The sequence below is a fragment of the Chelonoidis abingdonii genome, chromosome 1 (assembly GCF_003597395.2).
Source record: "Chelonoidis abingdonii isolate Lonesome George chromosome 1, CheloAbing_2.0, whole genome shotgun sequence".
Taxonomy (NCBI): domain Eukaryota; kingdom Metazoa; phylum Chordata; order Testudines; family Testudinidae; genus Chelonoidis; species Chelonoidis abingdonii.
Genome location: NC_133769.1, coordinates 365,935,538 through 365,949,864, shown reverse-complemented (window position 1 = coordinate 365,949,864; position 14,327 = coordinate 365,935,538). Strand labels below are relative to the sequence as shown.

Below are 14,327 nucleotides of genomic sequence, written 5' to 3'. Positions count from 1 at the left end.
ACAAATAACGAAGAGGACAGGTCCCTAATAGAGTGATCTGGAGTGCTCAGTAAGATGGGCATAAGAAAATGTATAAATTTATATTTAATCATATTAAAATGCATATCTGAGAACAAAGCTTGCAGGTCATACTTACTGGATGAGGGACTCTCTCCTGGGAAGCAGTGGCTCTCAAAAAGATTTGGGGCTCATGGTGGATAATCAACTGAACATGAGGTCTCAAGGTGACACTGTGGCCAAAGAAGCCACAGTTCTGGTGCCCACAATTCAAGAAGGATGTTGACAAATTGCAGAGGGTTCAGAGAACAGCCACAGGACTGATTAAAGGATTAGAAAACCAGCCTTATAGTAACAGACTCAAAAGAGCTCAATCTATTTAGCTGAACCAGAGAAGGTTAAGGGATGACTTGATTACTCTCTATAAGTAGGTACACAGGGAACAAATATTTAATAATCAGCTCTTCAGTCTAGCAGACAAAAGTCTAACACGATCCAGTGGCTGGAAGTTGAAACTAGACACATTCAGACTGGAAATCAGGTGCACATTTTTAACGATGAGAGTGATTAACTATTGGAACAATTCACCAAGGGTCGTGGTGGATTCACCATCACTGACAATTTTTAAACCAAGATCAGATTTCTTCTAAAAGCTCTTCTAAAAGGGATTAGTTTGATGCAGGTCTCTGGCCTGTGCTTCACAGGAGATCAGACTAGATGATCACAATGGTCCCATCTGGCCTTGGAATCAGTCTATACCCTCTATAGTCCCAGCATTTTCAATACACACACAATACTGTGTGTAGTGCGTCTGGAGTGCCAGCTAAAGCTTAATCCCCTGGACTCTATCCCTCCCCATCACTCCAAACACAAGCTTGTATGTGCACTCAGTACCACAAACCAAGCAGGGAGGCAGTGACGTTACAAAGGACAGGCGCCAACTGCTGCTGAAAGAAAAGGACAGGCCACGATCCCATGGGAGCAGAGCTACATACAGCAGGAGGAAAGCAAAGACTGGCTGGAGCTCTGGCTGAAGACAGACAAGCTTAAGAGCTGACACAAAAAGAGCAGAAGCAGCTGAGACCTAAGCCAAAATGGAACTGAAGTGATGTCCAGGACCTATGAATCTAGCCACCTTGCTCCCCCCCTGCTCACATTCATGTTCTTCACCGAGACTTTCAGCAGCTACCTCCTTTGCATAGTCTGACTGTAACACAGCACTTTGTGACACACACTACACAAAACCCTGCAGTTAAACATAAGTCAAACTTCAACAGCACATTGTCACATGTATTTGTTACAACAATTCACGCTGACATCCTCCATCATAAGCCCTGGGCCTACAATTGGAGCCCTGTATACTCACAAGGTGTTTCATTGAAATCAGTGGGGCACTGCTCAGGGATATGTGGCTGCAGGGTTTAGGCATTTGAGTGTAAGATATTGGGGGCAGGGATTTTGTCCATAAAGCATTACGTGCAGCTAACACACACAGAAGGGGAGGGAGGCTTGTAAAATGATCAGACACTTATCCTGATTAAAAGTGCTATGCATGAGCTATGAGGTATTATCCACACTTTCTTGGTCTTAGTTGCCCAAGAAAGGTCAAAACACCTTTCAAAATTAAGCTAGGTGTATTAGTGTTGAAAGGCTGCTGTCTACATCACAGGAGCCATAAGCGTGGATTGCCCAGTGCACTACAGTTTCATCAGCAGAACTATTCTCATGGTATTAAATCTTGACTTAAATGTCGCTGTCTTAGATTGCAGATTTTCCCCGGTGGGGTGGGAAGCCAGCTCACAGCAGCTTTGAGAAGCAGTAAGTGACACAGGCCACATGAGGGCAGTCTGAGGAGGATGCAAGAACTAAAAAAAGGAAAAATGGCGACAAATGAAATAGATGTTTAAAATTCATAGTGTTTTAAATAATCCAGAGTGTAAAACTTATTCTGAACAATGATCTTCAGTCTAGAATTTCCCTTATACACAGGGTTACACGTGCAAGGGCAGCAGATTTCAGAAAAAAAAAAATCAGTCTGAGTTTTCATAACAGGAAGATAGATCAACTGTCCTTGTGAGACTCTGCCCAGTCCCAGACATGCAGGGAGCCATCACTTGCTGCTGATAACAGCATTCTTGGTTTCCACGGATGCCAAGCATGTGTCGTAACCAGAGGAAAGTCACTGCCGTTGTCCATGCCACTGAAGATATGTCCTTTGTGACTAAACACTGACTCTGCCTCTCCACCAGACACAGGCCAGCTCCGTGTGTCATAGATATGAACGGTCCCATTGAAGCCTTTGTTTAAAGAATAAAAAAAAGCATGTCAGACTATAGAAATGGGCGACTGGTCAGCTTGGTCCAGGAGCCCTAACTTCCACTTCCTCTGCTATGCGAGCTCCACTCAGGCACACTGCGCTCCAGTTCACATGTCCTGTCCTCAGAGGTTAAGAACAATTCTTCTCCTTCCTCCCTGTAACAACCATTTATGTACTTGAAAACTTATGGCCCCCCTCAGTCTTCTCTTCTCCAAACTAAACAAATCCACCTTATTCAACTCTATTTACTTCAGACCATTTCTCCAGTTTGTCCAGATAATTGAGTTATAATCCTACCCTCCAAAGCACTTGCAACCCCTCCCATTTTGGTATGGTCCGCAAACTAAATCATTGATGAAGATATTGAACAGAACCAGACTCAGGTGCAATGCCTACGATGATTACTACTACAGGACAGTATCTAAAGCTTTAGTAAAGTTAAGATATACCACAACTACCACTTCCCTCCATCCACACGGCTTGTACCCTGCCAAAGAAAGCTACCAGGTTGGTTTGACAATTTGTTCTTGACAAATCCAAGTTCACAGTTCCCTGTCACCTTATTATCTTCTAGGTGTTTGCAAACTAACTGCTGGATTATTTGCTCCATTACCTTTGTGGGGACTGAAGTTAAGCTGACTCGTTTATAATTCCCTGCACGGTGAGTGCTGAATGATACTACAGCAATGTGCAGGAGCAATCTGTGAAATCTGAGATTAATTCAGGTCAGTGTAGAGCACTGATGGAGCTGGGGAGGGATGGAGAAGAGGCCTTTATTATTTCATCTTGGGCTTGATTTTCAGTAACTGGAGACCCAACGTGCACTTATGCATTTGCTCAAGCACAACCACACATGCTAACCAGGGATCTGCACGCACACCCGAGTTAAGCGTGTGCACAAAAGCAGGTGCAGGCCTGGGCCTGCACTCAGAGCCAGTGCATGTGACTGTATTTGGAGGAAGCTGCACCCACTTGCCATCTTGTCCCAGGCTCTGCACCAAACCCCACCCTGCTGTAACTTGACTGAAGTCCATGGGGTTACACCAGGGCTGAGTCTGGCCCATCAAGTTTTGTCATCATTTTAGCTCCGTGGGAGATGAAACACACAGCTTATCTCCATCATGGTCCTAGGGATCAGCAGTCACATGATCTCACTCCAAACTGACAAGCCATATTATAACGCATGGCATCATGGGTACACAGATTGCCATGGGACCAGGCTTCCAGTGCAGACTCAATCAGATCTGAAAACACATGGCAAACAAATCCCCACCTCCTGAGAGTTACCTGAAACGGCGAGGCATCCGTCCAGAACAGGAGCCCACGAGACGCACAGCAACTCTGCACTTTGGCTGGCTGCAGAAACTTTGCACCTGGCTGATTTCAGAGGCTTTGGGATATTTCTCAAGTCCGTTAGTGTGAGCTGTCCTCCAGACGAGAGGCGGACTATGGTGGGTGCATTCACATCAGAGCCCTGCAGACCAGAACTGACACCCATGCACCACTGCTCCCCACTGAGCGCCGAAGGAATGGATGTATTACCCAGGGGACTCTGCGGCTGTCGAACATCTGCCAGGCACAACTGCCCCTTCACGCAGCAGGCCAGCCAAGTATTACAGTCCAGGAATTCCAGGCCGCTGACCTCATCGCTGATACTAGAGGCTAAGAGAGGAGGAAAAGAACCTCAGATTTCACAGGATGCTCAGCTACAACTAGGTTCAGAAATTGGAGGGGTGACAAATAGATCAGACACAGGGTTAAACACATTCCTTTCTGTGGAAGCAGACTCGGAAGCTGCTTTAGAAAGAGGAAGGGTCAGTTTTCGGGCAGGACTAGCAGCAGGGAACTGGCGTATACCCTAGGGCTATTACGGTACAGGCTCAAATGCTAAGGGCCATGTTCTGCTCTTGCTGGGGGGAGCTGACCCCTGGGCAGAGGACGTGCACAAGTGTATCTACCCCAACACAAGGTTAGTTCCAAACCCAAATCCCCCACTCAAACTGCATATAAAGGAAGGCTACGAGACCTCCATGACACCAGGGAGCCCTGTAGCAGCCCAGTCTCCACGGGCGGCAGGGGACCCTCCTGCAGCTGACCAGCTGCCAGAGGGGGAGCGGGAGGGGGAGGGGGAACGAACCCTGCAGCTCCCACCAGTGGGGATCCCTGAGCTGTCCAAGGGCCCCCTGCAGTTGCTCAGCTGCTGCAAGCAGCCAGCCCTCCCCGCCCACCCCAACTCCTTCCCCGCCTGTGCCAGAGGGACCTCTGAGGTGCTCAGCCACCACGAGTGGTGGTTCTCTGCTCCCCCAACCCCAGCTCCCTGCCCTTGGATGACGGGGTCCCTGCAGCTCCCCATTTGTCAGGGATGTTTTTAGTAAAAGTCAGGGACAGGTCACAGGCAATAAACAAAAGTTCACAGAAGCTGTGACCTGTCCCTGACTTTTACTAAAAACATCCATGAAAAACGATAGCCTTACACATGAGCCCCCAACCTATACTCTTGTCCTCACCACGAAGAGCTCCGCTATGGACAGAAAAGCACCACGCTGGAATGGTATCACGGAGACACAAATGCACACCACCAACTACTTTTCACTACAGACCCACACTTCCCAATGCCCCTCAGTACAACCAGCCCCAGCTGCTGGACATCTGAAAGCCACTGGGACTGGCAATACAAGTGCTGTCCCTTGGGTGTTGGATCTGTTGGAAGTGAAAACTTATTTAGGCCTGACAGAAGCCTGCTGTGGATTTTAAGAGACTGTTCTGACGGCATTTAACACAGTAAGCATAAGGAGAACTGTGGATGCACAGTAATCCTGCTTGTGAGAACAAGAAAAGAAAAAGTACCTAAAAAGCTAGAAAAGACCAGTGTGAACTAACACTAAACCTGTACTGATGGGAGAGGAGAGTTAACTTCAGTGAGATTTTCTTGATGAATTTCCCCACTGGTGAGTAATTGAGCATTACTTGCTAAGTGTTTTGCCTTACAAGATATTATGCAGACCCATCTTCTGATTAAGTGAATATCAGTCCAACAGGACTGGGAACCCTGATCCTGTAATGTGGAATTATCCAGGCTTTGGACAGAGTTAGGGTAATGATTAAAGAAGGGGCTAAGATCCACTGACTTTCAGTAAGATTTAAGTTCCTAAATCACTATGGTCCCTGCGCAGCGGAGTTCAAAAGTGCCAACAGAGAGGTCATTCAAAGAGAATGTTGCGGGATTGCAGCTAGGGGACTGCTTATACTGATACAGGCACGTGTTCATACTGTCACTGTGCCAGCAGAACTTTACCAACTGGGAGCTTGTGTCACTCTGAAATGGGGAATAACTATGCTGAAAGTAGTGGAAAAAGTAAGTGTGGACATGCACCAGGCTGCGCTCAAAAAAGGGGCATTTTGCTGATACAATTTTCTAGCATAAACCACGGCCCAGGAACATCTGAAAACATTCCGCTTGCTCTACAGCACAGGTTCACAACCCTGGAGTTATAGCTGGGTTCATGGCGTTGCAACCACCATCCATTCTTCATGGCTAGGTAAGAGGAGGATGCCAAAGCTATGTTCTGCAGTGACATGGAGTCGCCATGTGGAAAAGGTTGAAGATAAAGTTTTGTAAGTGCCTAAGGGGCTCAGGTGCATAAGTCTCATTGGGATTTAGGCGCTTTTGAAAATCTTCCCCTGAAAACCACTGGTTTAAAGAGTGCACTGCTTAGTTAGTCTATTGTGAAATCTCCCTCCACTCCCAGCCCCAGCTTTATAAACGCAAACAAGACCAGGTTTATCTCTAAATACCTGCTGTGTAGATGTTTTTCTTTGATTCAATCTCTGTAATTTGGACATTGTTGACTCTTGAGCCATGAAGGACAGAGGGGGTTCTGGCCAAAGTGGTTGCAATTTTAGCCCAGGGTTTCTTGCTGTCATTTCCCGTAGGGATGGTACTTACAGATTTAATAACATCTATTTGAAAGAGACACATAATAAGCTGTAACAGTTCAAGTACTGAATTAGTTACATTTTTGAAGTGTTTTGTGAAAATATATTACAATTCAACCTACAATTGCTATTTTAAATCTTCTTCCAAGGGCACAAATACCTTTCATAACACTTGGTAAAATGGTCTGTTTAGAAATCTAGACAACCCAATATAAGAGTGTTGAGCAGGTTGCTTGTTTTCAGTAAATGACAGAATAAATAAAATAATTGCAATAAATATTTAGCAGTTCTCTTCCATAGACTTCACAGTGCTTTACAAAGTGGGGGTCCTCATCCAACAAGTGGGAATCTGAGGCACAGAGCAATGATGTGATTTGCAGTGGGTCAGAGCGTAGAGCCCGTTCATACTGCTGAAAGCTCCTGCTTAGGAAAGCGATGCCAATGAAGTGAATGGGACAACTCCTGTGAGTAAGTGCTTGCAAACAAGAGTAAGGGATTTACAATGTGTCCCTAAGCGAGTCAAAGGCAGCAAGGGAACAGATCCGAGGCGTCCTAACTTCCAGTCTGACTGGGTTGGGCTGCCGCTCTAGTAACAGCACAGCAGATGCCAGTGGTTAAAAACATGACATTGTCCTTTTAGCTAAACAGTTCTGAGGCCAGAGGCAGTGCAGGGAATTTGACCATGTGACTAGTAACACTGAGTGAAGATCAACTAAATGCAGCCACAGAAACGTGCTGAAAATGGACTCCAGGACCTATAACCTGCACTGTGTAGCAGAAGCTTCCCAACAATGGAAAGCTCAGATGGTGAGTCAGAGCCCCAGCTCGCTCCTGGCAAGCTGTGGCTCTCTACACAACAATTTCACATTGACATGCAGGCCAGAGTTTCCAGGGACTAGTGATTTTGGGGGCTCAATCTGAGACACCTTAAAGAGGCCCAATTCTCAGAGACACCGCTCACTTGCTCTTCCAGGGGGTCTCAGTTTGGGACCCCATAATGCCCAGCCATTTTTGAGAGTTTAGGCCACAGAGCCTTTTTTGTCCTCCAGAATTCCAAGGCACTTCAATAAGAAACGTTAACGCTCTGCCCTTCTCTAGCACCTTCCATCCAGGAGCCTCCAAGTGCTCCACAACTAGGAGAGGATTAATTCACACGACCCCCCGCCTCCCATGTAGTAGGGAAGCTCTAGTGCTTTTGGGCAGCAAGGCCGAGCGAGTTGCCAATGGTATTTTATATGTCACCCTTGCTGCAGGAGAACTGTGCAGAGAGGACCTAGCAGCGGACTGTTTATCTACCAATTTAAACGTGTGTAACAGCTGCTCAGACATGCACTCACCAGTGTCCTCCGCTGCCAACTGCCACACCTGCAGGGAACTATCTGGCGGGCCACTTGTTACCAGCAAGCTGTGAAAACAAGGAAAGCAGATGCAAGCTCTCCATTAATGGGAAGTGGCCTTTCCCTCCAGGACTGGTACATGCTGGTTATAACAGGGATGTCTGTTCTCTCTGTTTCCTCTCACCATACCCAGGTTCAGTTTCTCCCATCCTGCACCTGAGGCAGGGACAGACACACCTGTGGCATTAAGCTATGCTAGGGCTGCCTGCATCTGGGGACCTCGCAGGAGTCTGCCTGGCTCCCCCTGTAGTCAGAGCAGCCCCAGGGCGATGTCATTTATTTAGCGTATTTGCAGCACATACCAAGACTGAGAAGAACAATGTGAGCAAACTCTGAGGAAGGGAGACTAGCAGAGGGGTGTGTGCACATGGGGTGGGGAATCCTCTGAAGAGGTGGGGTGAAGAGGTAACAGAAGTTGGCTGTTTGCATGGCCCTCAAATGGCCACGAGAAAGTCCTTGCAGAGCGTCCAGCATTCTCCTTGGCAGGGACACTCCGGCCCAAGAGAGGTGAGAGTCCAAGGTATAGCAGACAGTGCCAGGTGCTCAGGTCCCAGTGGCTCTCCAAGGACTTAACGGACACCAAGGGCTGCTTTGCCTTTTCATTCCTGCCCTGCTTTAATGTCAGAAATTGAGTCTCTGCCTCCAACACTAGTCTGGACAAAGCATTAGAAAATATCCAGGGAATCATCTGTGGGAACTTGAAGAGAGGAGAGAGATAGGGGAGAGAGAGGTGGGGTCAGTGAAGGAGGCTGTTTGCAGGAGCTGCCTCCTAAAAATTCCACCACCAGGACACAGTCCTTTCTGTCGCCCATGTAGCTGTCAGCAGTTTCCCACCAAGAGGGGGCACTGCTAACACTGCCTCTTCTCTACAGCTGCTCCCTTTCTGCTGGCTCCTCTGATCTCCCCTCCCCTGCATGACACAGGACAGCAAGAGCAGAGTGGCCAGCTGCCCCATGCACTCCACCACATAAGTTTGAGCACTTCTGTACTGGGGAGGCAGGGGAAGATGTCCCAGCAGGTGAGATACCCAAGGCACCTCTCTTGGGTGAGGCCATGTAGAAAACCCTCAGAGAGGGAGGCCCACCAGAGGAAGAGAAAGAAGTGAGCCACTGAAATGCACAGGGGAGTATACACAGGAGCATATGGGGGAGAGGCAACATCATATCAGGGAGGACAAAGGAGTGGGGGAAGATGGTGAATTGAGGCAACAGCAAGAGAAAGTGAGAGAGGAAACTGACCTGACACTGAAGGGAGAAGCAAGGAGCCAGAGCCTTTTTAGCTAGGGGATTTTCACATACGTTCCTATTTTACTAGACCTCTCTTGGCAGATAGCCTAGCTGAGTGTTTGGGGGGTGGGGAGGGCCCTTTCGAGCCCTTGCTACATTCACTTTGCTGGCCAGCTATGTTAAAAGCTGGCAAGTCTTGTCAGGGGGCTCAAACTGGACAAGGAAGGAGGAGTTTTCATCTAACAAAACAAATCCAACACATCCATTCAACAGGAACCAGAAAGTCCCCGTCCATATACCTGGTGTCTGGCACATGCCGCAGGCTGTACACAGGGCAGTCGGAAAATCCACCACGCTCCACCTTGAAATCTCTCTCGGGACACAAACCCTACAAACCAGAAGCAGACAGATGCTATTCTTTAGCCTGTAATGCAGCTAAGTTCAACATTCCTTCACCCTTTCAAGGTAAGCGGGCAATAAGTCAAGGTCCGTAAGGGCTGAAGTACTCAGGTACAGTTAATACTGTCGATTTACGCAATGTTTATCATCATGAGGGATCCCAAAGCCCTTTGAAAACAAACTGATATGCAGGGAGCGTTTCCACACCCAGCTCTGGGGAGAAGCCTAGCATATGATCATTGCACAGTTTGAGACAAGACACAAGGAATACTATATTCAATACAACTGCAAGGGGATGACCAGAGCTGAGGTGTGGCCAGGCACCAGGGTTTAACATTCCTGCTCCTGGAGTCATTGGAGGTTCCAAGGCATTTCTCAGTAGCAGCCATGACTTTGGATTTACAACTCACATAAAAGACAGCATTACCGCACGCTGAGGCACTGGCCAGCGGGGAGCATGCCACCCAGTAACCAACCACCGTTTTCTGCAGCCCTGGGAAGGTCGTCCATTTAAGTACTGACTTAGTCTGCTTCCACTTTGCCTGGACGATCAGCGGAGAGCACAGCACAAGATGGTACACGAAGTACCAATACAAAATTGTTTGCAAGGGGGGGTACTATGGTGTTTGTTGTAAGTGCGAGATGCTAGGGGTTCCTTCAGAAACCCAATGGTGCGAATCTGAAACACTGCCAGATCACAAAAGTTTCTGTTCTGGAGGTGGGGATGAGAGTCAGTCAGAACTGAGCAGAGCTTCTCAAATGAAGACACAGGGAGCAAACTGGCAATGTGGCCTGGTGGACAGAGCGCTGGATTGGGACTCAGGTGATGTGGATTCATTTCCCTATTTGCCACTTGCCTGCTGGGTAACCTGAGACCAGTGGCTTTGCTTCTCCGTGCCTCAGTTTCCCTCTCTGTAAAGTGAAGACAATGAAACTGATGTTGGATGTAGAGTGCTTTGAGATCTACAGAAAAAAGTGCTAGAAAAGCTAGTGTTCTTGTTCTGCATGCAGGGAGTCTGCAGGATTGGGCACTTAGTGAGGTAGATGAGTTGAGTCCAAATATGACTGCAAACAGATTTAAACTAGATAAGTAAAGAAGGTAACAAGCAAAGCAACCCAGGAGTCTACTCGAACTAACTCCAGAGCAGCTGGTGTCCGCACATTCATCCATGCTGCCCTGGGATAGAAACAACCTCCTAAAACTAATTCACCAAGCCACTTCTCTCTCCTCATTCAATTCCTCCTGAAAACTTATCCAGCCCTATGACAAGTCAGTCCACACTCACAACCACAACACCATGCTCAGATGGAAACGTCAAGATGCATCCATGCCTTCACTGAGTGATCTCAATGTATCTCTTGTTCTACCTTGTGTATCTAACCAGGTAATGTCTACATGCAGCCTATAAATTCTTCAGGGGGTGGACTCCGTCTTTTTGCAGGTTTCTGTAAAACGTCTGCTGGCTGCACACATTTGGCGGAGATAAAGAATTTGAAGTGAATACCACACTTAGTCACCATCACCTGCTTCTCTTTCACACGCAGTTTTTGAGGCAACAGGAGCTGGAGAATTTCATTTCTTCTGGAGTTTTCATATCCTGCTACACAGACACCTAGAGTTACAAAAGAAACAATGAGGAGATGAGTTCAGGATGAGCCTGCTCATTCACCAGCAACAATCTTCTGATAGGGAATTTAAGGGTTAGGGTGTTAGATTTCCCACAGTACAACTGTCTCAAATTACAAGGTGATGCCATTAGATCAATTTACCTCTCTCCTCTCCATTTACAGGAGACTCACCCTTCTAACCCATTTCTTCCTTCTACTTTGGTAATTTTTACCCCAACAAACTTCTCCTTCATTGTTTTCCCATTCCATTTTACTCTCCACAGGATCATACCACTATCTCAGCTACAGCACATAGTACTTGCTCAGAGGCAACAACTGGAGTTGCTGACACAGACCTGATCAATTTCAATCAACTAACCCTGCTGGATGAAGTGCTATGTGCAGGCATCCAGGGGGTGAAAGGTCACAGTAATGTAGGTGAAGCACCGCCATACAGCAGCATTCCCAATCTCCTACAGCAGCTGAGGACTGAATGTGTGTTTGGGCACCTGTACCTAATGCTTCCTCAGCAGAATGAGCTTGACAAAGATACTATCCCCCTCCACTGCTGCTCCTGTTAAGATCACTGGGAGGGTACTGCGAACACAAGCATAATTTTCTTAAAAGAGGCAAGGTTGCAGAAACACAAAGGCTTCTAGAGCAACAGCGCCTTTGGTTAACCAAAGCACTAGACTCCAGACCTTGGCCAGTCGCCTGCTCCCTCAAAAAGTCTTGGACTGTGGAATACGTATACATAACGTTTCAATTAGTGGCCAGTGATTAAAAACCAGCTCACAGGAACATAGAAACTGCCACACTAGAACAGATGAGCAGTCCATCTAGCCCGGTATGCTGTCTCTGACAGCGGCCAGAACCAAATGCTTCGAATAGAAGTATGAGAACTTTTCAACTGCAAATGTATAATAATCTACCTGAACATAAGTCTCCTCCTGATCTCTAACAGTGACTGGCTTAAACCCTGAAGCACAATGCTTAAATACCTGCCAAAATTTTGCCATTAATTATAACACTGGATATGCCTGAAGCACCTGATCTACCTTCTCTAGATCATTCATTATTTTAATACACTTTTATCATGTCCCCTCTTATTTATTTCTATTCTAAGGTAACGATCCTAATCTTTTCAACTTGTTTTTTTTAGTAGAGTGTTTGAAGTCCTGGACTGTTCTAATTGCTCTTCTCTGAGCCACCTCTATCTCTAGTTGCTAGTAAGTCATCACCATCTCATGGCTGTTGAGTGGCCCGTGTGAAGTAAGTCTGGGGTCCATATCACAAAATTTACAGTAGTGAGTACTTGCAGCGCTGTCATAAGCATGTTGGTCCCAAGATATGACCGAGACAAGGTAGAGGAGGTAATCTTTTATTGGACTGACTTCTCTTGATGGAAGATACACTTTTGAGGTACACAGAACTCTGTGACTTGAAAGTGTGTATCTTCCACCAACAGAAGTTGGTCCAACTTGTCTCACTCCAGATTAATTAGCAGATGACCCATCCGCAATCTTTCCATGGAATCTTCTGGAAATCTATACTGTATTTGCCAGTGCTGTACCTATTTCTGTGGACCGACAAAAGAGTTCATCTCTCCAGGGCTGAGAAACGGGCCACTTTCACCAGCACTAAATTCACCCAAAAATAAATATGGGAGCCACTGAGTTCTGAAAACAGCCACTAATTTTGCCAAGGAAACTCACTTTTTTCTCCTATCCATTCAATGACTCTTGTCGGCTCTTGAAGCTCAAACACATGCAAATCATTATATCTAAAAGCAAAAACAAACAAGGCATTAGAACTGGAACAATCTGTACAGTGGGGGTGCTAAGAGCCATTGGACCAATATGTAAATCCAGTAGGTGATGGAAACCACTTCAAACCAGAGGGTGCAGCACCCCCCAGCCCCTATGCATGAGAACAGCCGCAGCCAAGTCTTTAATTCCATGGGTTAGGGATGGGGCTAATAATAATGCCCGTCGCTTACCTCGTGCTTCCCGTCGCTGGCGCTCCAGGCGCCACACCACCGAGGTCATGATCATTGGCCCCGCTGTTCCCGTGGGGAAACTGAGGCACAGCGCAGGGAAGTGACTTGCCCAAGGCCAGGGTGGCCGCTGACCCCACGCTTTGAGCCCGGGGGCACCTGGCCCGCGCCGCGCAGGCTGCTCTGGGGGCCGGGACAACGGCTGGTCCCCCCCCCGCTCGCGGAGACGGCGCGTGACGCGGCCGCGCTGAGGTGCGAACGGGGGTTCTCAGGGGCGGGGCGGGGCCGGGCCGCGATCTCGCGGCGCTCCCGGGCCCCCAGGGCGGGGCACTCACAGCCGCAAGGACTCCACCAGCCAGTCCTCCGCAGACTCCTCCGCCATCCCGCCTCAGGCACGCGCGCCGCCCAACGGCCGCAGGGTCACATGACCTCCTCCCCGCCACGTGACCGACAGCGCTTCCAGGGCGGGACGAACGCCAGTCACGTGATACCCCGACGCGTGACGCGTCTCGGATCATACGAGTCCTTCTCTAGCTTGGCCGCCCCGTAGGGAGGAGTTCTACCCCCCGCGCGAGTCCAGCTGCGTAGTGAGGCTGCCGGCTCCTCCGTCCCCGGGCAGCCCCGAGCCCGCGCACTGCGGCTGCCCCCCCGCCCCCCGGCTTTAGCCGCGAGGACGCTCTGCGCGGGTATCCGACCCTCCACGCATGCGCACAAGCCCCCCCCCCCCCGGCGGGCTGGAGCCGCCTGGGCGCGCTGAGGGCTCGGGGCGGGGCCAGACACGTGGGGAACCGAGCCGTGTAGCCAGTGCGCCCGCTGTGGGCGGGCAGCGGCTCGGACACGCGGCCGGCGCGTGGCGCCTCGTCCCTCAGCAGCTGCGCTAACAGCCCCCGCGCCGGAGTAGAGCCAGTAGAGCGCGTTCACGCGGTGTCCCGGCGGCGGGTGCCGCACGCCGGCTGCATTGTGTGAATAGTGCCGAACGTATTGGCCAGACTGGGTCAGCCCAGTGGGCTGCCTTCCACCATGGCCAATGCCAAGTGCCCGATCAGAAATGACCAGACTGGGGAATCATCAACTGATCCATCCCCTGTCGCCCAGTCCCAGCGTCCGGCACCCTCCCCATCCTGGATAACAGCCCTGGCTGGGCCTGTCCTTCACAGACTTGTACACCTGGAAGGGACCCCGAGAGGTCATCTACTCCAGTCCCCTGCACTCATGGCAGGACTAAGTATTATCTAGATCATTCCTGATAGTTGTTTCTCTAAGTTGCTGTCATAAGCATTCCCAAATCTGGACCTTAGCATCCAGAAATCTGGGTGCCTGCATGAACCCCTCTAAGCTTAATTACCAGCTCAGATTTGATCTTGCTGCCACCAGCCAAAAATTCCAGGGTTTTGGCTCCCTCTGGTCTCCCCAAACCCTTCCCTGGGAAACCCCAAGACTCAGAAGCCCTG

At 48.9% G+C, this 14,327-nt stretch overlaps 1 protein-coding gene across 1 annotated transcript; it reads right to left on the bottom strand.

The window, feature by feature from the left end:
- Nucleotides 1–1,893: 1,893 nt before the first annotated feature.
- Nucleotides 1,894–13,372, bottom strand: WDR73 (WD repeat domain 73). The gene is made up of 8 exons (XM_032773057.2): nucleotides 13,212–13,372; nucleotides 12,596–12,663; nucleotides 10,797–10,885; nucleotides 9,173–9,261; nucleotides 7,588–7,655; nucleotides 6,110–6,274; nucleotides 3,602–3,976; nucleotides 1,894–2,294 (listed from the first exon to the last, which is right to left on the bottom strand). Exons 1-8 carry the CDS (start codon nucleotides 13,256–13,258, stop codon nucleotides 2,059–2,061), a joined length of 1,137 nt encoding a protein of 378 aa, XP_032628948.1. The 5' UTR covers nucleotides 13,259–13,372; the 3' UTR covers nucleotides 1,894–2,058.
- Nucleotides 13,373–14,327: the final 955 nt, after the last annotated feature.

What these genes read in the sequence shown, in the direction of transcription:
- WDR73 (XM_032773057.2), bottom strand. Translation starts at nt 13,258, where the DNA reads ATGGCGGAGGAGTCTGCGGAGGACTGGCTGGTGGAGTCCTTGCGGCT. An exon ending in CTGGTGGAGTCCTTGCGGCT is followed by an intron (nt 12,664 to 13,211) that starts GTGAGTGCCCCG and finishes TTTTGCTTTTAG; the next exon opens with ATATAATGATTTGCATGTGT. An exon ending in CGGATGCCTCGCCGTTTCAG is followed by an intron (nt 2,295 to 3,601) that starts GTAACTCTCAGG and finishes CTTTAAACAAAG; the next exon opens with GCTTCAATGGGACCGTTCAT.